Source organism: Neodiprion lecontei, chromosome 2 (genome assembly GCF_021901455.1).
Source record: "Neodiprion lecontei isolate iyNeoLeco1 chromosome 2, iyNeoLeco1.1, whole genome shotgun sequence".
NCBI classification, from domain to species: Eukaryota; Metazoa; Arthropoda; class Insecta; order Hymenoptera; family Diprionidae; genus Neodiprion; species Neodiprion lecontei.
Window position 1 is genome coordinate 34,595,384 of NC_060261.1, and position 26,957 is coordinate 34,622,340.

A 26,957-nucleotide genomic window follows, 5' to 3' on the forward strand; every position below is an offset into this window, starting at 1 on the left:
TTTCGATTTATGTCATTATAGTCATAGATAATACCCTTGACTCGATAACGATCTCTCCAGTGAATACAATGTGTGAAAACGAAGATGACGATGCGATTTCGTTGAAAAGCCAATCACTGTAATATAAACCGAGCCTACACGAGTAGGTACACAGTAATTTTGCCGTTAGTATAAACGAAACCGTTTGAATTTCCCGCCGCGCCGGTATAATATAATCGAATACATACCTATATAATTTAAATTCAGCTAAAGCTGCTATCGGCGCGCATTACAAGCCGCGTCTGATGTTTGTCCGAGCACAAAGTGTTTATAATCGACTAGTCGGTGTCGGAATTCGAACAATAATCATGTTTGTCGATATAATGCACGTAATCAGTAACAACGCGCCAATATGCCACATGGTAAAATCATCAATTGCGTGCGCACCGTGACGCACGGAACGTCTGGAATTGTGTGCGGTTGAACGCGTTGCAGATGCTGGCGCTTGCGTTAAAACTGAAAAATTGAATCCAGCTCCCATCGCAGAGAGCAGCAACGACGAAGAGAGAGAGAGAGAGAGAGAGAATAAAGACGGAGAACCGAGAGACCGTTCGCCAACGCGCAACTACGACAGCACAGCACAAGTTTAGACGACGCAGTTAAAGAGTTCTGTGCAGCCGTGTAAGTGGCGTGTATGCGTGCGCGTGCCTCCCGTGCGTTAAAATCCTTCGGTCAGTAGCGCGGCAACAATCGTACGTACTACAAGTGCGATATCGATATGAGTAGAAGGTGTAACAACCGCGTGCGAAAAGTTTTTAAAAGTATTGCGCCCTAAGTTTCGCGGGTTTTTTGTCGTTTCTTCTCTTTTTTTTCTCCGATATTGTTTTTTGAATTTTTTTTTTTTTTCTCTCTTTCTTATCCAAGTTGTTTAATATTTTTTTTTCTTTTTTCTTTTTTTTGCACTTATTTATTCAACGCGACAAGCTATTCGTCGCAATGTTGCTGCAGCGTTGATTTACGTTGGAGGTGGATGAAAATTTTAAAGGAGACGAGCAAGCGGAACGGAGCAAGGGAGAATAAATAAAAATAGAAAAGAAGAAACAGCAACTCGCGAAACAGCGAACGATGAACGTGCACACCCCGCGCAGCGTGTGAAAGTGGAAAATGAAGTTTCTTAAAGATTGTCCAATCTGAAATTAATAAATAAGTAATTGTAATTGAGAGTGGAGTTTAATCGTGAATAAATTAACGCGTGAGGTAATGTTATGCTTGTAATACGGATTTAAAGCGCAGTGTGACAGTTGTCGTTGTACGTAATCGAATTTCGGAATAATTATCGTATTTAAGCAATGAGGTGAGTTCTTCCTGTAAAATGCGATTGTGTTTTTTTTTTTTACATACGACCATGTTTACACATTATTTCGCTTCGCGTGACGTAAATGAAAAATAGCTATTTCACGCATGCGTGTGTGATGGATTATATGTAATATATACTATGCATTTAATAAATATTTTACACGCATTATTATACATATACACACATATGTGTTGTACACAGGTATATATATATACGTACACATGTATACGTATACATGGTATGTGATATCATCGGTATTTAATAAACGGAAAGCGCGAGACGCGCGCGATTTTTACCTTCTTTACCGATCGGAACACCTTTCGCCTGAATCATCTTATTATACAGGTGTAGAAATTTTTTTCAAACAAAGTATGATATACCCGTGAGACAGAATAGTGGGAATTGCAGGGGGTGACGTGAATTGCTATTTTATGAAAATCGGAATCTCGCGACGCGTCGATATTACATGTACGGCTAACTAAAAGAGTCATATGGTAAAGTCGAAGCGGAAGAAAGATCATATTTCACTCGAAATACAGCAACAAGATATACCATAATAACTATGCGTATAAAATTATACGAGATGTTTACATGAATACGGTTCCTCGTGATTTTTCTTTTTTTTTTTCTAATCTGTGATAATGTACCGAATTCGTTGTTTACTTGCAAAAAATTTCCAGACGTGTCCGCCAAGAATGAATCAAACAGAGAAGAAAAAGTAAAAGTAATATAACAATCGGGAATTTCGATAAAAATGTATAACTGCGAACGAAATAATATCCGCAGCGACCTATGAATTTTTCGTATCATTGACCCATCTCGAGGGAATAGAATACGTGAAACATGAAAATGATTCGCCGGCACAGTAATGCGAAAGACAGCAAGGAAGAATATCGGGAATTCCTCATGACTCGAATACTGCAAAATAACATCACCGGTTCGATATGCAAACGGCACAGGCATGCATCACGCACACGGAGACACATGAAATGTAACTTTCATACGCCGAGTTGTTATTGTCAAGGACTTGGGAGCGTCGCAAGGTGCATGTCGTTACCTACACAATATTCGCGGTACGCGCACACATCGTTTCTTACACGTACCGTGTGTGCCATGCCTATTTGGTAAGATAATGCGGTCATATACGGAGCGCTGCTAATGTCGTCGACGCGTTAAATACATCCGCATACACGTATACTTACATTGTTGTTAGAATACCTGGTTGTAAAATAATTGTAAACGAGTATAGCAACGTACGTGGATGTGTAACGTACACGCGTATTGCGTTATGTGAAACACGAGTTTTCGGACAAACATCCCGTAGCTGCATAATCACATCGCACTTCTTTATTTAGTATTATAGTACGCAAAACTGATCTGTCACGGTGTAAAATGTACGGTATGTGTAGTGCGTACATATATCGAGTGCGTTATTTATAGCCGCGGAGTCGTTTGAGAAGAGTTAACGATTACTCGAATGCCTGTACAGATACATCTAATGCGCCTCGATCGCAAATTGTAATAATCATCTAGACCAGACGATTGTACTTTCCATCCCTGCAGTCTACGTTCTTCTTCTTCTTCTTTATTACTATTATTCTTCTTGTTCTTCTCCTTCTGCTTTCGCGTAATAATATCAAGTTTGCAGAACACAAACATATTCAGGGTACTTATCGCCGTACTACACGGAGGCGTTTATTCGGGTCAGAGAGTTTAGTTAGTCGCTGCGGATAATTAAAAGCAGCAAAGCAGCGCGCCGCGTGGCCCGCGGGCTTATTCCGCGGCTCTCTCTCTTTTATATCTATTTTCAAAGCGAAACTTCGTCGGCGGATTCGCATACGTATTACACGTATGTACGCGTATATATATATATGCACGTGCGTTGTACCGAGATGTTATATGTATATTAAATCCAAAAGTGTAACGATGAGTAAATAATACGTTACCGGCGAAAACAGCAACAGCAACAACAACAACATCTCAAACCCCCCAAGGATTTTCGTATTTTAATTAATCTCGTTCTCTGTCCCGTTTTCCCGATAACTTTTCGTCTAATATAGAGTCGAAACATGATTTTTCAGTAACGGACGATATGTGTACATATATGCAGGTATATTTTACACACATACTTATGAATTTGATTTCTTTTCTTTTTCTTGTTCTCTCAGTATTAAAACAGTACCCGGCGTATAATGATTCGTTAATTTTGAAATTAGAAACTGTGAGAGAAATATGCAATGGATATGATCTTGCAAGAGATGTGAAATAACAAAGGAGAAAGAAACAGCTGTCGTGGATTTTATAGCAAAGAAAATGACATTAGCGTGATCTCAACATTACAAGGTGTCACAGGTAAAATAAAATATGCGCAATCGTGCACCTGTAATATTATTTTAACGAGAACTTTACACAAAAAAAAAAAAAAAAAAAAAGACAAAGTAGAAGAAGAATTTTCTTGCAAAAATAGAAAGTAAAATGAGAGAAAAAAATGGAATAAAAGAAACGCGACAGGAATGACGTATTTGCAAGTATAATATTAAAAACAAAGAGGCAAACGCTAATGAACCGATAATCGTTGTACATACCTGGTGCTTAGAAATGCAACTATTGTACATGCACGTGTAATATTTATATCTTCAATTTGGATAGTATGTAGTTTAAACATATTACGTATAATATGTGTATATATATATCAAGTATACACGTGTATATGCATATGTATTGTATAAAAGCTAGTACTACTAGTTATACTTGAAGTATATGTTCGATATGTGTACAATGTACATATGCATGCGTGTAGTCTATAAAATAAATGTACACGTGAGTGAATGTGTATTGACCAATTTTTGCTTGCGGTTTTAGAAACTATACTTACAGCAGAGATAAGAATTTCCGGTTACACGGTGCGAACTCGTCTAGTTTAAACAATTTTTTTTTTTGCCTGTCATTTCATTTCATTTCATTTCCTTTCATTAATTGGTTTCATTTAATTTCGAACCGCTTATTTTCCGTAGGCGCGCTATGTCTCTCTTTCTCTCTCTCCCTCTCACTTCCGTCTTCGCTCCTTGTTTCTCGCTATCATATCACGTTACGCATGCGACGAAATGCGCGGAGATACGACCGTATCATTCCGAGTTCCATATACCGGTAGAGTACAGAATAGAGGCGCCTCAATCGCAAGCAGTGGACGTATAAAATATTAACCTACCTAATACGAAGAAAACAAAGCTGTGTGCCTGTGCAAGTGTAACCTAGAGGACCGCGTCTTCGAACGATCGGAGAAGAGAACGCGCCTGCGACAACAACAAACGAACAAACCAACCGAATAACAATATACCGATGAATGACGGTAAATTAGTCATACAAGGTAACACCTCAAGTATACCTTATTGTGATACCGAGAGTGAAACAATATTATCGAAAATATCGCGACAGAGAAACCTTTCGCATTACAGTGTATTTAAAATAGAAAAGTATAAGAGTAACAAGATTCTTTCGAAATTAGTGAAAATTAATTATGAAAAAACACGCGAGGGACAAGAAAAAAAGAACAATAACAATGTGAAAAAACTTGTATAACTAAAACGTATCGATACCGCTGATTCGAGCAAAATCTTTCTTCTCTCAATTACACGAAATATAAGAAAAAGTAAAATCAGCTTTCCTACCCTTTTTGATCGTACACAACTTTTCTATAGTAATATATTATATAATATATGGTTTAAAACAATGTGTCACCAATATTACACATATCCATAACTGATCCCGCGCTGCAGCCTATTTAGTTACACGTATTGGCTTCTATATATTTTTGCGGACATTTCAAAAAATGTTTTGCACCGCGTATGCTCACGTGCACTTTGATATGCGTGTGTTTGCATGTATATAAATATGTGTGTGTGGGTGTATACGTATCCAGATATTGTAACCGTGAACAAATAAGAAGTTGTTGTTTTTATTATTTCTTTTTACAACTCTTATAATAACTTGCGGGACGACCGACTGCAGCAGCAATTTATGCAAATGGCCTCGTTCGTGTTTTCGACGTTTCTGGTTATACGTATAGTATAGTTTATCCATACACATAAATACTTTCTAACTAGAATAACAATTATGATAATAATAATAAATTCGGTCATAATCCCAATGCAAAAAATTGCTTCACTTGTGCTGCAGTAACAAATGTCACAATAAAATCATGTAGTAAACGTTGTGACTTGTCTCGGTTGTACTTCCAGCCGAGAAAAAAGAAATACATGCAAACGTTGATGAAATAAGGTTAAAAATAAAACAGAAAACGTATATATATATATATATATATCTTTCTCTGAAAGTTCTTTCTCAACATCGTTTGTCGTCGGAAAAATTATTAATGGAACGTTATTATTTAGTTGTTAATGTCTTGCCTCTTTCTTCAAATCTTCACCTTAACATACAAGACAAGGCCGCGTAAAGAAGACCACCTTGAGAAAAATGAAATCTCGCTAATCATTCGAACGTATGTATTTAGGGTATAGTAACGGTGCGCATCTTCATATATATATATATATATAATAAATATATATAAATTAATACCAATCATTAGAAACAAATGCGACATGCGAAATGTTATACAGAAAGACATATAAAAAGTTTATAACATGTCATATATATATATATATATATATATATATATATATATATATATATATATATATAATATACTAATATACAAATAGACCACAAGTTTTGGAATTTTTTTTTGCATCATGTTTATTCATCACATTTGTTTCTAATGATTGGAATTAATTTATTCCGGACCACGCTCGTGCAATAATTTCCAGCCTTCGCCGATTTTTTGTGTCGATAAGTTTGCCCGTCCAATTAAACATTCGAATGTTCCAATAAAATTAAAGGTTAACTCATAAAATGCGGTTTTCAACTCTGAGAGAAAAAAAAAAAAACGAAACAAAAATTAGGATTTCAAATGTCGGGTGGTTCTTTTTACACAGAATAGTCTCACGGTAAATAATCTCTATCATACGAAACGTGAATAAAATTTAAAACGTACACGGCATAATGCAGTTAACTTTAATTTTGCCTACTTTTTAAACTGGCTAATATATTACGTAATCAATCAATAGTACAGCTAAGAATTTTTGTTTACTTATGTTTTTTGTTTTTTGTTCACCGAAACTAAACAAACATATCGTGTGTGGAAAATAATGGATCAACAAACAAGTTTTATGGGTAAGCAAATAAATACGCGATAGAATTCGAAAAAATATTACAAGCCTGTACATGGTTATAAAAGTACGTAATGTTTGAGAGTAAGCTAAAATTGAAAAATAAAATAATATAAAACAAACGAAACGGATCGTTTTCTTGCGTCTCGACGAAGATAAAGGAAGATTAGAAAACAAAATGGGTAATAAGAAGCACAAAAGGAACAGACGTTTTGCATGTATACGAATTGCGCATTTATACAAATGAATTCACGCCATATGTATATACATATCCAAATAGGCATACATGCATACTGACAAACGTATCCCGCAGCATTTTCTAGCTATACCGAATGTGTGTAAAGTTAAATACAGATCGGAACTCAACGGATATGCTAATTAAAAGGCAAATAACCGAACGGGGAGTAGAAAAAAAAAAAAAAAAGAAATATCCTGGATTGATACACTGATTGCGAGAAAACATGTCATTGTAACGCTGAGGAATTTCACGTGAAAATTGTGATGTTAAAAACGATAAATCACATGTAACGAATAACCTAAAAATATGTACGTTATAGCTGGTATTATACTTTCTGCTATGTAATTGAAAAAAACTCACGATGTTCTTTTGCAGTGCCTAAAATCATCCAATATCGATTATTATACACAAACTGGTAGCAATTTATTCAGTAAACTCACAACTTGTGGAGCCAATGATTATTCAAATATCGCTATCGGTAGATAAGTGATCGATGAATCTTCTAGAATATTACCGAAGGAAATCTACGTTAGGAGAAAAAAAAATAAAAATTCGACACAGTATCGCAGCGTTTCATTTTTACCAAAATTAACATATTTAACGGGCATGTTCATCGTTTGACCTAATCAGTCGTTTCCGAGTGTCAAATAAAAGGGTTAAAAAAAAACCTCGGAATAAATAAATTTTTTAGTAGAACCGTGATAGTTTTTAGAAGTAATTCTTCACATTTTTTATCCAATGTAACATTAACGTGTACAATGTATAATACACATTATGATCATTCAGGTACCTGTAACGTTATAAATCATAAAAACGAATGTTTTACTGAATGAAAGATATTATGCACAACTTGTGTTTTTTTCTCACAGACTTTCATGGTTCTGCTAAAAATATCATTTACTTCGAGGTTATTTATTTTATATATATATACATGTATATTATATGCGTACGAAACGCTTGCTATTTATACGCTCCGCACAATTACAGTAGAGACGGAGGTGCAGAGTTGTCTCGGATGCGGTGGAGGAGTGTCGAGGAGAGAGAAGATGACGTGGATGGGGGGTTAGATGGGTTAACAACCCCGCCTCGCGTCGAGAGAAATTCCGGTGCAACGCGTTAACCGCGAGCTTAAACTCGTCGTCAGACTGCAGTTTGTTTACCTATCTCTGATTCCCAGCTTCCTCTGCCATATCTACATAAATTATACCTAATGTGTACCTGCCCGCTATCTAACTCCAAGATCAAACAAGGCGGGAAGCGAACAGTTGACGTAGAAAAAAAGTGGAGGAGAAAAAGAAAGATAAAGACCATCGCATTAAGGCCACGTAGTACTCCTAGCCTTACCGACCGAGCAAACTCACCCTTTTTCTTCCTAAACGAACGGAACGGGTTCAAATTTCACGTGAGACCATCTTTCATTTATGAAATTATTGTATTTCTTAGTTCTTGTCTGTAGCGACATCAATATTGCATAAAGACAGTCTCACGATGTTCATTTTACGGCTTATTCTTGCAGGAATTGTATCTAAAAATATCTCAAAAACGACACATTGTTTTAACGATTTTTAGGATGCCAATAACTTTCCTGCATTCCGCTACAAAAGAGCGATGCACCGTCGAATTTCGAAGTCTTTCCGTTCGTTATTGTAGTTAATGTATGAAGAAAACGGGTGAGTTTGCTCGGTCGGTAAGGGTAGGAGTACCGCACGGCCTTAACGTTATACGAGTTCTATAGGCATACGCAAATTTGTATTCGCATTGCGGTGTATCCATATATAAGTGCATACATCTGGTGTGTATGTATTAATCGCCACTTATTCGCGGGTATATTTTGAGCTTCGAGAACGAATGCGGAATACCGAGGCAATATTCAAAAGCAAACTTATACATTCTTTTCACCGTATGAAAGAAATATAGCAGAAATAATTGAAAAACAATATTGTACACAAGAAACAAAAGAATATCTTCGAATAATATTGATACTCTCGCAACTGCAGCCTGCTGCATTCATACGTGTGGAAGAAACACAGAGATCGTGACTTGGATTAAAAGTGTGATATATTAGAGAAGAGATCGTGAATTTTTACGATGTTTTTTAGGCCCGGTACGAATTTTTGATTAAAAACCTCGAAGAACCGATGCTTTTCTTATGGGAAAAAGTAAGGCGTTCTAGGGGTGAGTAAATACCGAGGGAAAATTTTTGAAAAAATCTGATATTTTTTTTGAAATATTTCGAACCAATTTGGGGGTTGTGACCATTAAAATTCGATTTTACCCTTATTAAGGAAAGGTCTAATGTACATACGTAATATATCTAAAACGTGCATACATAATAACCTTATGAAGTTGAATTTACTATTTCTTTCCTCATATCATACTCGTACGCATCGTTACTTTATAATATTGTGCGCATCAAATCGAGATACGTATGTGTGTATATATTATATATATATATATATATATATATATATATGTATGTTATCGAACAAATTTGACAACGAGTCATAGACCTTGATCGATGAACAATTTAATATTTCCTGTCTCTCTGTATCTCCCTCTCTTTCAATATACATATTGTATGTGTCAGGATGTCCCTTATTTTGATCATTTTGCAATTATTTTGATTTCCTGTATTTTTTTCTTCCTCTATTTAATTTATAGACTAATCGGAATTAGAAGGAAGATCCAGTTCACTCCGGCACGAATCTTAAAAATTTTGATATGTAAAACGGAATTTTTGAAAAATATTTAAGATTTTTTAATTGTGTCAGTCAAAATATGTTCGATTTTAGAAATTGCAGATAATTAATGTGGATATTCTCAGGGAGAGTTGGCATGGAATACCCCATATATACATACAGATATCGCGTTATCGAAGATAGCGAACATTATTTATCGGAGGCCATTTCAACCACCATTTACGTTGCAACGCATGTTATCTATAATTTCGTTATTATACAATGGCGATGATTAATATTTTACTAAACAAATACAGCCGCTGCGCCTATCGCGCCCAATTAACCACATCCTGTTTTATGTTTATTGGCTTGCTAACCTGCCCACGCATTGTGAACGCAAATTACACCTACCGAAGTACATGATAGTCACACTGGTCAACGGTGGTTTGTTGCCCTTGATATTTCAGTGGTCTCATTGTTAGTAAGATTTGATGGCAACGACCCTAGGAGTAAGCGCAGTTTTTCGAAATTGGCTCCGGTTACTTGTGTTGTCGTAATTTTCATCCACGAATAAAAAAAAAGCAATGTTTACATGAAGAATGCGATTTTTTTTTTTTGATTTTTTTATCAACATCCAAAGTTTGTCAAAAAAATACCACACATCTCGCCAAAAATAAATTTTTTTTTTTGTCACCTTCATGTTTTTCCGTGAATTTCGGTCTTTGAGAGCGTAAAATTTACGAATAAAATCACGATTATATTATTATAGAAACCATCCTCCCCTTGCAATACTGCAATAATATAACAACTGGAGCCAATCTCATACGATTGCCGTACAACGTGAATGTTACATGCGGAAATCGTTAATAAGACAGACATTAATGTTGACTTATAATAGAAATGTTACCGCGTAAGATCTTTTAGTTTATACGCTACGTGCTATTCATACCGTTGTGCGAATATAATTATTTCTTCCTCTGTATAATGGGACGGTACATTGATTCATACATTCATACGTGTATATAATGGACGCTGAGTGAGTCGACATGATAGGATCTTGTTTACTTATTTATTTATTTATTTATTTGTTTATTAAATATATATAATGTATATATATATATATATACTTTTTCTAACGCCACTACAACTGCTTTATAACGAAACATAGTTTAATTAATAATTGCGATGTACAGCGATGGGAATTTTTCACATTTTCACGACCTTTGCAAAAACAATACTATAATAATACAACATGTTTCTCCTCATATGCAGAAAATGGTTCAATTCGATTAACGACATTCCCCTTTTTATTACCGAAGAGCAGGTATCATACGTATATGTATGTACGTATTAAAGTGTGCACTATGTAATAAAAATGTATGTAAAAAATTTCACCGGCTATTTTGTACGAAATTTAATGCTCTACAAAAAAAAAATCTCCTGCAAAAATTTTGTTCAATCTAATATTTATCACGTTACCAGCGAAGAACCGTCCTCATATTTTCGTTAATAGTAACAAAGGAAAGATTTTTATAACGTGTAGTTTTAAAGTGATTATTATTTTTTTTTTTTTTTTTGTTACGTAATTTTTACATCTTTGGTCGTACAGTATACCTTCCACATGTGAATAGTTCACCACACATGTTCACATTAAACGACAACTAGATTATTTACGGAAGTACATAAAACGCGCGGTTCAACATCCGACTCGTATGATAACAAATACCTGCAACGTTTCAAAGATAAGATGCCGGGTATCCTTGACCAAGAAACACTCGTACAATACATACAATATAATATACACTGTGCGTGTGTGTGTGTGTGTTCGGTACGTATATTTTATGCGGTATACAAATACGCAACGCAATTCCGTCACGTTTGTCTGGCATGCCTTCCGTTATTGTTTGTTATCGTTTTACTACAAATACCTAATACGTTATGTCAGAGATGATAATGCAAGTACATGTAACGTATATCCACTGCCGATCGCAAAACCACTTGAAGACCACGTGCGTATTCGCTAATTATTATTATCCATATTATACCTATACGTATACACGTCAGCTGACACTTGTGTCGCGGCTAGAAAATGAAAATGCAGGGGAACGTTGGGCACGACTTTTTTTTATATTAAACTAGAGGTTGGTTTACTTTGTGAGTTGAATTGAAGTAAGGCAAAAATAACTTTTTTTTTTTTTAAGATTTAAGAAGACGATATTTTAGACAAAGATCATTTGCTACGGAATACATACATTTTTTCGATCATACATATCGATGGATAACCAATGATTCGTTCAATACAGGTAGAATTAACAGATGCAGTCGTTTCAGGTGAAAAATAAAAAAATTCGTAAAATTTGTCTCTATCATTTTTTTTTTTTTGTTCAATTCCGACAATATATTGATGCTCATAAACCACGTAAAAAAAAAACATTTTGCAACGCATGCACGATTTTCGCGGTTTTTTTTGTTCCCGTTAGGCGGGATTTTTTATTACCACATATATATATATATATATATATATACATGTATTAGAAAGAAATTCGAACAATTTTGTTGTTTTCTCTCCTGCTGTATAAAAAAGAGAGAGTGAGAAAAAAACATGGTACTTAATTTTTAACCTCACGGTTGGCGATGAGTTGAGCTTTATTATCGGTTTCCGAAATACCTTCACGACAGAAGCGGTTTGTTTGGTAAACAATCTAATCTGTGGTTAAAATTTTGTCGCTCTGTAGAAACCGTTTGATAAAAAAAATCAGTATATTATTTATACGTATAAATAAATTAGATACAATCGCATCGGAATCAAAGCGTGTGTAATAAAGTTTGTCGTTTCAATATAAATAATACGAAGTCATCGCGATTTTCAGATTCACGAGCCGTTAATTAATTCCTAGGAAACCGTCTATCGTGTTATTCATTATTACTATAAATTTGTTGTAACTGTATCATAAACACATATTTTATACATGCGCTATAAATATTACATATATCTATATATATGCATGACTATAATACAAGATTTCAAAACTCTGCCGCCTCAAGGAGAATCCGCGTCGCGTAAAATCGTGTTTCTTCTTCTAACACAGGTCGCGCACGTGTCAACGATTGCTTAGCTTATAATAGGTATACGTTATAACTATATATTATATACACCCACACACGAACACACACACATATATATATATATATATATATATATATATATATATATATATATATATAACATTTATCCTGCAGTTAGAAAAAAAAAGTAAGAAAAAATGTGTCGCTCATTTGAGCCAGTGAAATGCGTTTTGACATTTCAAATGGTTAGAACCGTGTTTATTATTACTATTTTGCAAAGGTTACCGGGTAAAAGTTGACCATGGAATCATTTATAAACAGATTTTAAACTACGTACCGCGAAATAATGAAAAAAAGATTGAAAATATTTTTACACATATTTTGCACAAAATTTGCCAATACTTATCAGATCTGTACGTACTATGTACGTACAATCGTCTAAGACGTATAGCTACGAGAAATTTACAATAATTATTGTGAAATTATGTGTAATTGTCGACAACTTTTTGGGAACTATTCTGATTTCACGCGCGGACATGAGAGAAGTTGAGAAAGAAAAAAACAACAGGCGTTCGATCGATGAAGTCTCGACGGAAAGTTGTGAAACATTTTACCAAATTTACCCGCATCTTTGTCGAAATGAAGTAGGTATAATATTGTACATATATATACATATATGTATATAAGGCACTCCACCCCAAACCGATCTACGTCTGACCCCCACCACCGGTGATTTTATTTATTTTTAAGTATGGTGTAAATTGTAAAAAAAAAAAATCATCTGTCACTGAGTTGTGAATTTTTTGAACCACGCGTTTGTTTTTCTTACTACCAAAAACACAAAAACCCAATCAATTGGCCTGAAATTTATCTCATAAATTCTTCGTTTAATAGAAAAACGAATTTGGTTTGGAAGTTACAATCAAAACAAGTAATTATAAAGTGAGAAAAATGGAATTAAATATAAATTTGAAAAATAGAAATTTATATTTCATTCCATTTTCTCGAATTTATTTACCTGGTAATATCGATGTTGTCTTCCACGACATAATAATTATAGTTTACACAATGACAGCAAAAAACTGACACGCTCGAACACTTTGACTATATATAGACTCGGTTACGTACACTAGTACATAATATATATATATATATATATATATATATATATATATATATTTCTATATACACGCATGTGAACGTACGTAGATAAATGAAAACGCCGATCAAACGTCCAACGCTTTAGTTTATTTATGTTTGACTGCAACGATCGCTAAACATATCAGATACACGGGCAGGTCATTTATATGCATAAATGCAGGAGCACGTAAAACAATATTTTAATACTACACATGTACTCGAGTTTCGCATGCAGCCATACCTGTAGTTCTATACACTGTAATAATTATGAGAGATATCGTCGCATGCCGACGAGTATATTGTTTAAACAATTTAGGCAGCTGCCGAATTTCCAGCCCGATGCATGTTCCATACACCAGCAACACCAACAACGATCACTGCAATTATTTTATACTCACGCATGCGTGCATCCCGTTTTTCATACATTATTTACATTTTTTCTAAACATAATTTACAGATACGTTTGATAATATTATTCGCTTTATTCTCTTCGAGAGTGATTTATCTTATTCAATTTTTCAATAATGTTACATCGATCCTATCAATTTTCCTCAAACTTTTCGAATTTCGTTCACGCGTGCAGAGACAATAATGAGTAAACTATCGAACAGTGAAAATATCTGTCACTTATTGCGTATAATACGGGAATATTTCAAGTTAAAAAATTTATGCTTTTGCCATTTTTCAAGTCAATATTAACATTAGTTTCCTCAAAATTGTTCAAACCACCGACCCAGTTTTCACGATTCGAGTTTATTGATGCGTTAAATCATTTATCAATGATCAAACGAAGGAAACCAGAACTAAAAATTAATAAATACATTTATTTTTAACTTTAACCAAGCGATTAAATTATTTTTCTCTTTTGCCAGTTTAATTACACGAAATAAACATGCCGAGTAACTGTTCCGTGTACAATATACGATGTAGATATATAGGTGTGTGCGAATAGCTACGTACGTACGATATTACATGCATATGTTTTTCTCGACCGCGTTTCACGTTTCGCGATTGAGCGTTCGAATTATTGCGTTGCGAACATGTATTTGTCCGTCACGAGTTTGCACCCAAAAATATCCGAGTATCAAGTTTCAACTGGAGGAGGGAGGGTGTATCAGAGACTTATCGGTTAGACTGTCTGGATCAAACGTGTTATTCGCTATGTTGTTTGCGCCAATGATACAAGAACGCGAATAGAGTTAATCGAAAAATATTACCCTAATGTGTAATACTAATAATAATTCGTCTCCGGTATCGTTGGCGAAAATAAACGTTGCTTGACAATTTCCAAACGGTTTTTTCCCTAACTTTTGACCCGGCCGTTCATATTAATCTCAGAATCAGTAGGCAATTTCCATGAGCGTTGTTTAAGCTCTCGAACATATACCACGTATCATCTGTTTGTGTATTTGTGATACCCACTCGCGATAATGATGGCCTGTGATGACAAGCGCGGGGGGGGGGGGGGGGGGGGGGGCATGTGGGATATGATCCACACTGCGAGGATATCTACTTACCGAATATCAGACACGTGGCGCCGACGCGGAAGGTTAAAAAATAATTATAATTAATGTATAATGTATAATGTGTAATATATGTGTGTGAAAAAATAAATTAAATAAATGGGATATTATTATTTTCCTACTTCGTGTGTTTAATCACATGATATATGCCCGAGTGAATCATATCGATTATATATATTATATATTATTTAATAAATATTAATTAGAAACTTTGTACACGTGCTTAAATATACGGTAAAGCCGAAGTACGGGTTGCGTTGTTGATAACACGGTTAATACGGCGATGTGAAACGACGGTAATTTTAAATTATCATTCGTATAATATTTATTTTTAAATCAAATTTCGTTTCATCGGCGAAATGATCTCGAGGATAATTGTTATGAGATAATAATTTCATGGAATATAGACGGAGGAAAAAATGAAAAAAAAAAAAAGAAAAACACATCCACGTATCCGCATGAAATTTTATAAATCGAAGCGCGGTATTAAACTCTCAGCCGCAGTTTTTCTTTCTATTTCTGAACCGCGGACACTCTCTTTTGGACTTCGTATGAAAGTTTCTCTCTCTCTCTCTCTCTCTCTCTCTCTTCTCTTTTCTCTTTTCTACTCCCGCTTTCCTCTTCTCCCTCAAGTTATATTATTAAACTTTATTGTCACCGTTTTATTTTCATCCATACGATATCGCCCGCGAAGAATGCTTGCCCCGCGATCTTTCCGCCCGTACAAAATAATGTCGCCGGTTCGGCTCTGTTATATGATCACACTCTCGCACACACACACACACACATGTCCGATATGCATTATCGCCCACAATATTATAGAAATGGCTATGGCTAGAGCATAACGAGCTGCGGGAATTCGTTGACAAAGTTAACACGCTGTAGCAATTGTTTGTCATGTTGAAATTAGTGACGTTATCGTAACGAATTACATATGATGAGGAAAAATCGTTACTTCACGACTTTGGCGTTGTTTGAAATTCAGTAAACAGTAATGAGACAAGATATATACGCAATACTCGTACGTATTTGGAAATCTTTATACAAGCAGTTCCTTCGATCATCGCGAAGCTAAGAACGTTACGATGACGTAACAAACTTCAACATTTTAATTTTTTTACTCTACTTCTTCTTTTTCTCCTGTCCCCATAAATTCATTACATTGTAGCCGATTTTCTACATTTGTCATCGCTGTATAATTTTTGCCAATATTGATCGAACCTGTCACTTCGCATGTGCGTGTACAGTTATTTTTCATTACAACAACTGTATATTTACATTGGCATCGTAAGAAATTTGAAACGTGTTACTTTTCGTACAAGAGGTGTCGCTGTATACGTCGACACTTTTCGTCCAATTTTTAGAACTCGTCATTACACGTGCGAAAAATGTCAACATTGGCCGGGATTAAGGTCGTTGTATATACATATATATATATATATATATATATTATATATAATAAAATAGTAGTATATATTATATACAAATATAGCCAGCCCGTGGTCGGGCGGGAACTCAAGGCTTTTGACAAACGGATAAACAGCTGGCATTTTATAAGATGAAAACAGAATAAAAGCAAAACAAACAAACCCAAAATTGCCCGAGCTGTCGACTTGAACATTATTCAGCTACTATACAAATATTCTTGTGTTTTACAAGAACCGCGCGCAAGTAACGGGATGAAGTTTCGATGGGTGTGCGATGCTTACGTATGATAAAATAAATTGCACGAGTGTGGCAAAGCGCGAGAGCTCGTTGGAATTGAAATATCATAGGCAGCAAAAAAAACAATGGTATGTTAAAAAATAAAAAAAAAATGTACGTAAATTTTTGGAACATTTTAAATGCCATGCTATATGTTGTAACTCTTATGCGTACAATAATACATATACATTATAGTATAGTTATTATCATTATTATCATTATTGTTGTTGTTGTTGTTGTTATTAAACGTCGCATCTACGCACAGCTGTATAATTATTTTTATAATCGGCTGTAGAAAGCATCTTGTAAAATCTTATAAAAAATATAAGATCCAGCTGTTTATCTGTTTGTCAAAAGTCTTGATTATATTATTATACATAATATATCTAGATGGCAAATTTCACTATATTACGTGCGTTTAGGTAGATCGTTTAGAAATTGCTCAATAGGTATGTAGAATGAGCATAGATACATAGAAATTATACACCGACAATCATATCCAGCGTAAACTTTATCTATTAATCGCACTTACATCGTCTCTGTGTTTTATACGTATGATCTGTATGTACGACTCTATTGCCAAATCGGGGTTCAATGGTTAGTAACGTAAACGAAATAAAAACGAAATAATCGTAACGGTGTGAGAAATATGTGTATATACATATATATGTGGTGCTATCGGGAGGTTAGGAAACGGATGACGCCAGAGATTGTGGTTGATAGTGATATGGTACTGACAAACTGTTTATTATGAGAGAAATCGAGTTACAAGAATGGGATGGTGTAATAGAAATGTGAAAACAGGGAAAAAGACGAAGCTAGTTGGTAGATGCGTATGGTTACATATATACATATATTTGTATACACTAATTATTCAACTTATAATTTTGATGACATTTTTTTGTTCATTTCTTTTTCCGCGCAGCATTCCATGATTACACCGATATAACAGCTAACATCGCTCCTGTTTTCAAATATATAATCTGCAAGATAGAAATCGCCCGACTTCCAAAGTTTCTTAAATAATCTATGATTTTCTGTTACGTACAATCTATTTACACAGTCTTGCTCTGTTCTTGTTGTATTTTTTTTTTTCTCTGTTCTATTCGTCGAGTCAAAGTTGTTTATCGTTGATCTTTTCAATTTCTACAGGTAACGAAGAATTGGCAAAATGTTTCAAAGTCCAGGGCGTGTTTTATGCCTTCTGGCCGTCTGCACGACGCTGCAATTGGGCAATGGTGATCAGTGCTTAACGAGGCCTATATTTGAAAGTAAGTACCTCCGTAAATATATTGCTAATAACGAATCACTGCGTAACAATTGTTATCCGCCAACAACAATAATTTATCGAGAAGATGAAGAAAATGTAATATTTGACGGATGCGCTACTCATATCGACGAGGTAACGTTATCGTAAGGAAAGTTTGGGGAAAAATAACTATTTTTTTATTTTTACAACGATTTTGAAGTAACTGGGATTGCAAAATATAATTACGCTTTGTTTCGTTACGATTTACTGAATTTTTAATAGTTCCAAATTTGCGAAATACCGGTTTTTCCTCAGCATGAATCGTTACGATAACGTAGTAAATAAATACTAATAATAAGTAAATAAATTCCACGACGGAATGTACGCAATACGTGATATTATAACGAGTGTAATGCCTACTTTAAAAGTTTTTACAAATATATCATACACAAATACTTGGACAATTGCAAGATTTGTTTTCTTCGCATTCCAATTTTTCAAATTCAATTACTACTGCGGATAAAAATTGCCTCCTGCGCGCAGGTATAACAATCATGCGTATAAATAACGTACAGTGTCGTGCTAAAAATTTCAGAGGTAACGGCGAAGCGGATCGTCCAATTGGAAGGAAAAACTTTGGACATCAGATTCGAATTATCGAGACGAGTAACGCAGCGTTTGGTATCCAGAGTAATGAAAATATTCCTAACCGAGGTACTTGGTTACTCGGCCGTTTCGTTAGTGGAAAAAGATGATAATTTTAACGCAGAGGAGGTTATTTCGAGACTATCGGACGGCCAACATCCTCAAAGCATGTAAGTCCAGGTCAAAAGTAGAAAATTAACAAACGAAAAGTTGAACCGAGATTGAATCCTTGAAGAAAAAAAGTATCGACGTGATATAAAGAGAATAAAGATCTAAAGGTCGTAGTAATCGATACGCGAATTGAAAAATAAAATTTCGTTTCCTGAACATACGTAGCTGTAAAATCATTACACCGTGATGATAATCTCTCGTGAGTCAGAAATACAAATTTTTACTTTAAATAAAACCTTTACATTCAGCCGGACGTACACTTATCCCGTAGAATCACGGTAGATCAGGACAAACGTTAAGGGGGTGCTTTGGTCGGTTTCTACGCTGACGTACGCATCGTCAAAGAACCTATTTCGAGACCCGATCTCTCATTGTCAGTGTAGCATGTCCTCACGGCGTGATTCCAGAATACCAGAAACAATGGTGAACATGGAAGTGTGGCTTCCAGTGCAATTGGACATGGCATTTTACATGGAGTACTACGACGTTAAGGATTGCGGTTTCGTCGCACCACCGGGCTACTTCGGATGGTTCGTGCCGCGAAAATTGTGGAGATCGGACCGGATGTCAAGCAGCTGGGAGATGTTCGCGAATAACGAGAGAGCGTCAGATTTTCAACCGGATGACGAGATCCTCGAGGAGATAAAAAGGGCGACACTGAAACCGGGATCCGATAACCAGCGCTACTGCACCGAGAAGGACAACTGTCGGGATGGATTTTACGTGCCGGAACGATGCCGGAAAACGAGCAGTGCCGATATAGCGAACACGTCACTCAGCAATAACGAGGTGCGAGATGTGAGGGAGAGTTGCGCCCTGCTGCTGACGAGCGATCCGGACGCGACGGGTTTCGTCAAGGACGACGTAGACCGTCTGAAACTGTACGTCATGGTCGCCTGGGTTGGTCCGCGTTTGAAGAACCTTACCGAATGGATAACGGATCGATACGCGGCCTCTAGATCCAACAGATCGCTGGTCATACTCCACTGGAATCCAAGCGACCTTGTGCCGAGCGATCGGGACTTCGTTTCGGTTGATTTTCCGCGATGCGACTTGAACGGCGAGTGGTGTCCCTACGGTTCGAAGAGGCTGACGAAGCTGGTCTGGGCCAAGCTTGAAAAGATAGCGAAACTCGCTTACCAGACGATAACGAAGGTGTACTTCACCGGTAGCATGTACCAGGAGCTGATCGGCGGTTACAACAACGACACGTCCGAGGAGAAGGTCGCCTGCGATTGGCTTGACAAAAATTTGGAGTGGACGTTGAAGAACTGGAGGTCCGAAGACAGGGACAAGAGCGTCCTCACCATAGGGGGTATCTTTCCGATGACCGGCTCGTCCTACAAGGCTAAATCGATCCTGGTAGCGGCGGACATGGCGAGGGATTCCGTCAACTCCAACAACACTGTCCTCAAGGACTACAGCCTCGAGCTCCTGGCTCGCGACGGACAGTGCAAGTCGGACATGGTCATGAAGTCGTTCATCGACTACATCGTTTACCAGTACAAAACGCTGATCGGGATTCTGGGTCCGGCGTGCTCGGAAACGCTCGAACCACTGATCGGGATCTCGAAGCAGTACAGCACCATGATAGTCAGCTACAGCGCGGAGGGTTCGAGCTTCGACGACAGGGAGAGCTATCCGTACTTCTTCCGCACCATTGGCGAGAACAAGCAGTACAAACACGTCTACCTTCAGCTGTTGAAGAAGATGGGATGGCGAAGGGTAGCCGCTCTGACTGAGGACGGTCAGAAGTACACCGAGTACATATCTCACATGCAGGATTTTCTACAGGAGAACGGAATCACGTTTGTCGACAATGCTAAATACCCGAGGGATAGGGACATCGACGTTATGCGGAGGGTGAGTTTTTACTCCTATGATTATGATTCTTCTTCCTCTTCTTCTTCTTCGATTGTTACGGAAAAATATCATTTTTCACCGTTCATTGTTCGTTTAATATTCTACTATGGTTCGGAAAGAGTGCCGCATCGTGGTAGCGTTTAACTTGCACAGTTGTGATAGCAAAATTCACTTAGGTATACACAATACGATCCGCAGTGGAGAAGCGAGCGAAGAAGAGCGACGGGTATAACAACATTGGTTCGATTGTTCCTCTCATTCTCCGATTCCGAAGATAAATTGTTGTTGTTTGTTACAGTATTTAGATAACCTGAAGAAGAAACGAGCGAGAATTATTATAGCCGACGTTTACGACGAAGTCGCGAGGCAAGTGATGTGCGAGGCTTACAAGTTGGAAATGACCGCCTATCAAGTTAGTATGTCGTTACAATAATGATGAGAATTAGTTTTTACTCTGGGTTTATTTTCACCATTCTTTTTCTCATCCGTCTCCTCAGCCAAACGACGAACCGTCATACGTACGATATTTAAGCATTTGAACAGGATTCGCGATGTCGAAGTAGTTGTTATTCCGTTCTCTTTCATGATATAAAACTATACCTAAGACAGTGCCCATCGATTCTACGGAATACCGTTTTTAGATGAAACGTCGTCGAGCATTCGCAACTATCTAATTTGATGCTGAAATTATTCCGCAACTCTTGGCAGACTTTCGTTTAGGTATTACACGTGAATACGCGGGTTATAAATCAGGAATATATAATATTGAAACTCTGGAGCCATAACTTTCTCACATCAGCGTTTCATCGTATAAATATTCTTTGGAATTTAGAATTTCACCGGCATTGACTCTGTAAGATCTCCACTAACACGAAGATCAATCGCGATTTCCGCAGGGTTACGTCTGGTTCCTTCCGTTGTGGCTACTGCCGGGTTGGTACGAGACGGAGCGTTACAACGCGGAGGGTGAAACGGTGCCGTGTTCGAACGCAGAAATGGCAGAAGCGGTGAACGGCTACCTGGGAATAACGCACTCCTTCTGGGCTCCGGACGACGAGACGATGCAGGAAAACATAACGGTGAAAGAATGGCGACAGAGTTACGAGGCGAAGTGCCAGGAGCAGAATCTCCTGCCGTCGGATTACGCCGGTTACGCCTACGACGCGACCTGGACCTACGCCTACGCGATGGACCAGCTGCTGGCAGAGAACGAGAGCTACGTCTTCGCTCTTCACCACGAACAAACGGCGAACAGACTCAGGGACATAATAAGCCGAACGGACTTCTACGGAGTGTCGGGACGGATAAAGTTCCTGGGGGGAGCCTCGCGGATATCCGTCGTTGAAATCGTTCAGCACGTCAATAACGAGACGAAGAAAATCGGCCTGTTTCATCCCAACGTATCGGACACTCACAACGAAGTCGTTGGCGGTCGTTTGGACCTCAACATGTCCGCGATAGTATGGCTTACCGGGGAAAAACCGAACGACGGATCTTTGAAGCCTGACAAATGCGTGTTCTCCGGTATAGCTGAACTTCTCGACGTGACCTGCGAAGTCGCCATCGTCATCGTAAACATCATCGGTTTCGGTTGTCTCGGGGTTTTGCTGATCGTCGGTTTCGTTATGATCAAGAGAAAGTTAGTATCTTGGTTCCGTTATGTTACTAGTACAATATTTCGTCGAAAGGATCTTGACGACACTTTGATTCACGACCAAACGTTGCGGTCAATTACCGTACCGTTCATACTTTTCAATACTTTAATGAAAATAAATTGTTGATTGCGCATTTTTTACAGATACGACGAAAAAGTTCGTCTGCACGAGAGGTACATGAAATCGCTTGGTATCGACTTGCTGCAAACGGACACAGCTGGTCTGGACAAGTGGGAAATACCGCGTGAATGTGTCGTGATAAATCGGAAGCTCGGCGAGGGAGCTTTCGGCACTGTTTACGGAGGCGAAGCTTTCTTTGCGGAAAAGGGATGGCTCGCCGTGGCGGTGAAGACGTTGAAAGTTGGAAGTTCGACCGAAGAGAAATTGGACTTTCTGAGCGAGGTCGAAGTGATGAAGCGTTTCGAGCACAAGAATATCATCAAACTTCTCGGCGTCTGCATTAAATGCGAACCGGTTTACACGGTTATGGAATTCATGCTATACGGCGATTTGAAAACCTATCTCTTGGCCAGGCGGCACCTCGTCAACGATCGCAATTACGAAGAATCCGACGAAATATCTAGCAAAAAATTAACAGCTATGGCTCTCGATGTGGCAAGAGCTCTCAGCTATTTGGCTCAGCTCAAATACGTTCACAGGTAACAATTTCATTCGATTGAATTCAATTATACTCGTTATCAGTTACGTACATCACCCATCATACCTATCAGAAAATCGAATTACTTCTTTTTCATATGTGAAAATATATCCGTACATATCGTAAGTACACCTCCAATCGAGATTCAGCAAGTTTCCAACGTTAGAAAAACTTATCAAAGATTGCTAGATTTCATTTCTACAAGCATGTGATAACAAATTAACACAATTTTCAAGCCCAAACGATTAGAAAAAAATACATCTAGTCGTCCAAAAACTAACGACAGAATAGAAATTTTTCGAACCGAAAAATTGGAAAACGTTACCCCAATAATATTATTCAATAGCAATGGGTAGTAATAATAATAATGTTTATAGTAGTCCGGATAATAAACAGGCTGAAAGTGTGTAATAAAATTGTTTACGCACCGGTATCGACGACGAACTGTTTACTGAGTTATTTTAGATCAGGTTCCCATTAACAACAACGCGAGCTTCGCTCAGTGTATATATATATAAATATAGCGAAACGCGTTGTCGTTAATGGGAACCTGATTTATATGCACGTGCGTGTGTGTGTGTGTGTGTGCATGTATATACATATGTTTATATATGAATGTGTGTGTACAGAGGTACACAAGTAATTATATATATAGGCAATGCTAGGATTTCTCCACATTATTATACACACGTATGAATACATGTATAGGTAATGAGACACGCTCGTTGGTTTATTCCAGAGACATAGCATCGCGCAACTGTCTGGTTAATGCTCAGCGTGTGGTAAAATTAGGTGACTTTGGTATGACTAGACCAATGTACGAGAACGACTACTACAAATTCAACAGAAAAGGTAAGCAACAACTGATAACTGACAGTGAAACAGGCTGATTACTCCTGGCCACCGACTCGATTAAACGATTGAAATCAGACGAGATCGAAGTTAGTAACGCAAGTTATCGTAACGTAAAATATGGAAAAAATATCACTATCGTCTTATTTTTACAACGACTTTGAAGGAACAAGTATTTCTAAATATGAGTGTCTTTCGTTTTGTTGCGGTTTACTGGATTTCAAACAATTCCAAAATTGCGAAGAAACGGTTTTTCCTCAGCACGACTCGTTGCGATAAAGTTAGTAATTTCAACGTTGTGAAATCAGTAATAAAAATACCTATGTTGTAAGAGAGTGAAGTTGGCCCGAAGTTCATGAAATTCAAATTTAAGGAATGCTACCGGTGAGATGGATGGCCCCCGAATCTCTGGGACTGGGAATATTCACACCGGCATCCGACGTCTGGTCCTACGGTGTTCTACTCTACGAAATAATAACCTTCGGAAGTTTTCCCTTCCAAGGATTGAGCAACAACGAGGTCCTGGAGCACGTAAAGACAGGAAACACGATAGCCATTCCATCGGGAATAAAGGCCCCCCTGTAAGAGATTTAAAAAATACGATATACGGTACAACGAACGACTCGAGACACCCCGTTTGATCCAGCATATATAATATTTATTTCTTCTTTTTCTCGGTCGGCGTTAAAAGGGAAAACCTTATACGTTCCTGCTGGAAAATCGATCACAAGTTGCGACCAAACGCGCCGGAAATCGTCGATTTCCTCGCGACGAATCCGCGGCTGTTATCGCCGTGCCTCGACGTCCCCTTGGCGAGTGTGCAGCTAGAGCATACGGGTCAGGTCGACATTCAGCTGCCGGAAAAGTTCCGTAAATTTTCCGTATCGATGAGAAGATCCTCGCAGAGCGCGGCTTCGCCGAGAATGGTGGCTACTTCGATCGTGAGTTCCGGAACGCCGCTGATCCGGGGAATCGAAGATGACGACAGGACGACCGGAAGAGGGCGAGAATTGAATCGCGACAGTTTCATAAGCGCGAGATCGTCCGCATTTGGAAACACGGCGCAAACGGCGGGGGAAAGTTCGAGCCCTTTGCTGTCGACGAATAGCGGCGGACTTCCGGTCGTCGATAACTCCGATTCCGATCAGGCATCCAAATATCTCGAACTCCAGCGTTTCGTGAGCGGCGGCGGCGGCGGCGGAAAATCCACGGACACTGGTAATAAAATTTCGGCTAGGTACGTCAACATGCGACCGGGAATGGACGCGGAAATTGACGCCTGCGACGAAAGCTTTGATCGGGGAAACATTTTCTCGACGATGACAAAGACTCCTGGAGCTCGAGCCAACGGCGACGTTGCCGAGGGGCATGACCCCCTAATTCAACGCGCACCTTTCCTCTGACGTCACAACCGTGTTACGTCACATTGTGTGCGGGGTTACGAACCTTCGATTAAACCAGTGAAACGCCTTTTCTTAGCCTAAAATATCCACAGTTGTGTGCGATATACGCAAGGCTTACGAAATGTGCAAACATGTGTATATACGCAGTATAAGGTGCGCGTATCCGTCACGCCGCTAATTACGCCGCTAAGGTGTATTATATTTGACAATTAATTAAGGTACGGTGTTTGACCGGGAAGAAATTGAGGTGTTGCATAACAAGAATGATAAATTAGAATGCGAGTTACCTATGAAACGTGAAAACAATCTGCATCCGAGAAATACTTTTCTTTTTTCACTCTTTGTCGGTATCCGATTACAGGAAACAAGATTTTCCATCAATATGAAGATCACCGAGAACAAAGCTACGATGTTAAATTTCTGTATCCCTCGAAATAATCTTTGTACAAAATCAAATTATTTCAGAGGGTTATTCAACTTCCGAGAAATAACTCTTCCGACTTAAGAGGTTTTGACGAGTGTACAGGTATACAACAATTTTCACAGTATTTATTTACTTGTTTGAGACAAATATTGACCCCCGTAAAATTAGTATCTCAAACCCTTGGTAGAACTTCTTCTCTACGGTCTGGGGAAAAAGAAAGACAGATTTCGAAACGAACTTTTTCAATCCTTTCCTTATTGTATAAAACGATTGCCTCATACTTTGGAAAGGAAAAAATTGCGTCCCGTATTTTTGAAGAAGAATCCTCACTTCGAATTCACAACTTTCGTATCAAATAATGAACTTTGGCAATACTTTAAACATACTCATATTATGACGGATATAATTATATTATAGAGATTCAATTTCATCGGGCTAATTGTGCCTGAATGAGAGAAAACGTTGTTCCTTCTCATAACAGTCATCGAGTAACATTCCGTAAAGCATATAACAATATAAAATAAGCAATTGTAACGAATAAATTTTGAGAATTGAAGTAGAATTTTAATTCGTGATACGCACGAGGATTGATTAACGAATTGACTTCCACGAACTTTTTATATTGCTAGTACTTCTCATCTAACAATTGTCCACATTCTTCGCTGACTTGTATCCCCCAACCCCGTTACTTTTATTCATTTCAGAGAGCTTATTATTTATTGCTCACACGTTACATACGAATCATTGTCCATATAATGCGCCAATAAACGTCAAGTCGGCAAAAATGTGGAAAATTGGATAAACACGCAACTTTGCGACTATACTTATATACTACCTCAATCGTGGGAAGTTGATTTACCCACGTGTATATCTATGTTTAAAAAACATGTCTGCTATCGCTGCAGGAGATATTATATTCCCGGAAATGCGTTCGTACTGTAGAAAAAAAAACCATCCGAATAAACTATGTAACAAAGACTAACGAGAAAATGAATAAGTGTGGAATGAAAGACGGAAACCAAAAAACTCGCTATAAGAACCCTGTGTAATAATAATATTAATGTAAGTGACGAGAATATTTTATTATGGTGTAAAATATACACTATACAATTGAAATGAAAATATTC

At 37.6% G+C, this 26,957-nt stretch overlaps 1 protein-coding gene across 7 annotated transcripts; it reads left to right on the plus strand.

Moving 5' to 3' along the window:
* The first annotated feature begins 672 nt into the window (after positions 1–672).
* LOC107219723 lies at positions 673–26,836 on the plus strand. 7 transcript variants are annotated; one of them, XM_046732521.1, is made up of 11 exons: positions 673–800; positions 1,025–1,333; positions 18,063–18,181; positions 18,755–18,974; positions 19,359–20,838; positions 21,137–21,250; positions 21,735–22,477; positions 22,637–23,152; positions 23,891–24,003; positions 24,377–24,584; positions 24,695–26,836. In XM_046732521.1, exons 3-11 carry the CDS (start codon positions 18,082–18,084, stop codon positions 25,404–25,406), a joined length of 4,206 nt encoding a protein of 1,401 aa, XP_046588477.1. In that variant the 5' UTR covers positions 673–800; positions 1,025–1,333; positions 18,063–18,081; the 3' UTR covers positions 25,407–26,836. The 7 variants fall into 7 exon arrangements, with proteins under 7 accessions (XP_046588477.1, XP_046588476.1, XP_046588482.1 ...); XM_046732520.1 differs by having other exon boundaries at positions 674–800; positions 964–1,333; XM_046732523.1 differs by having other exon boundaries at positions 679–1,333; positions 19,383–20,838.
* Positions 26,837–26,957: the final 121 nt, after the last annotated feature.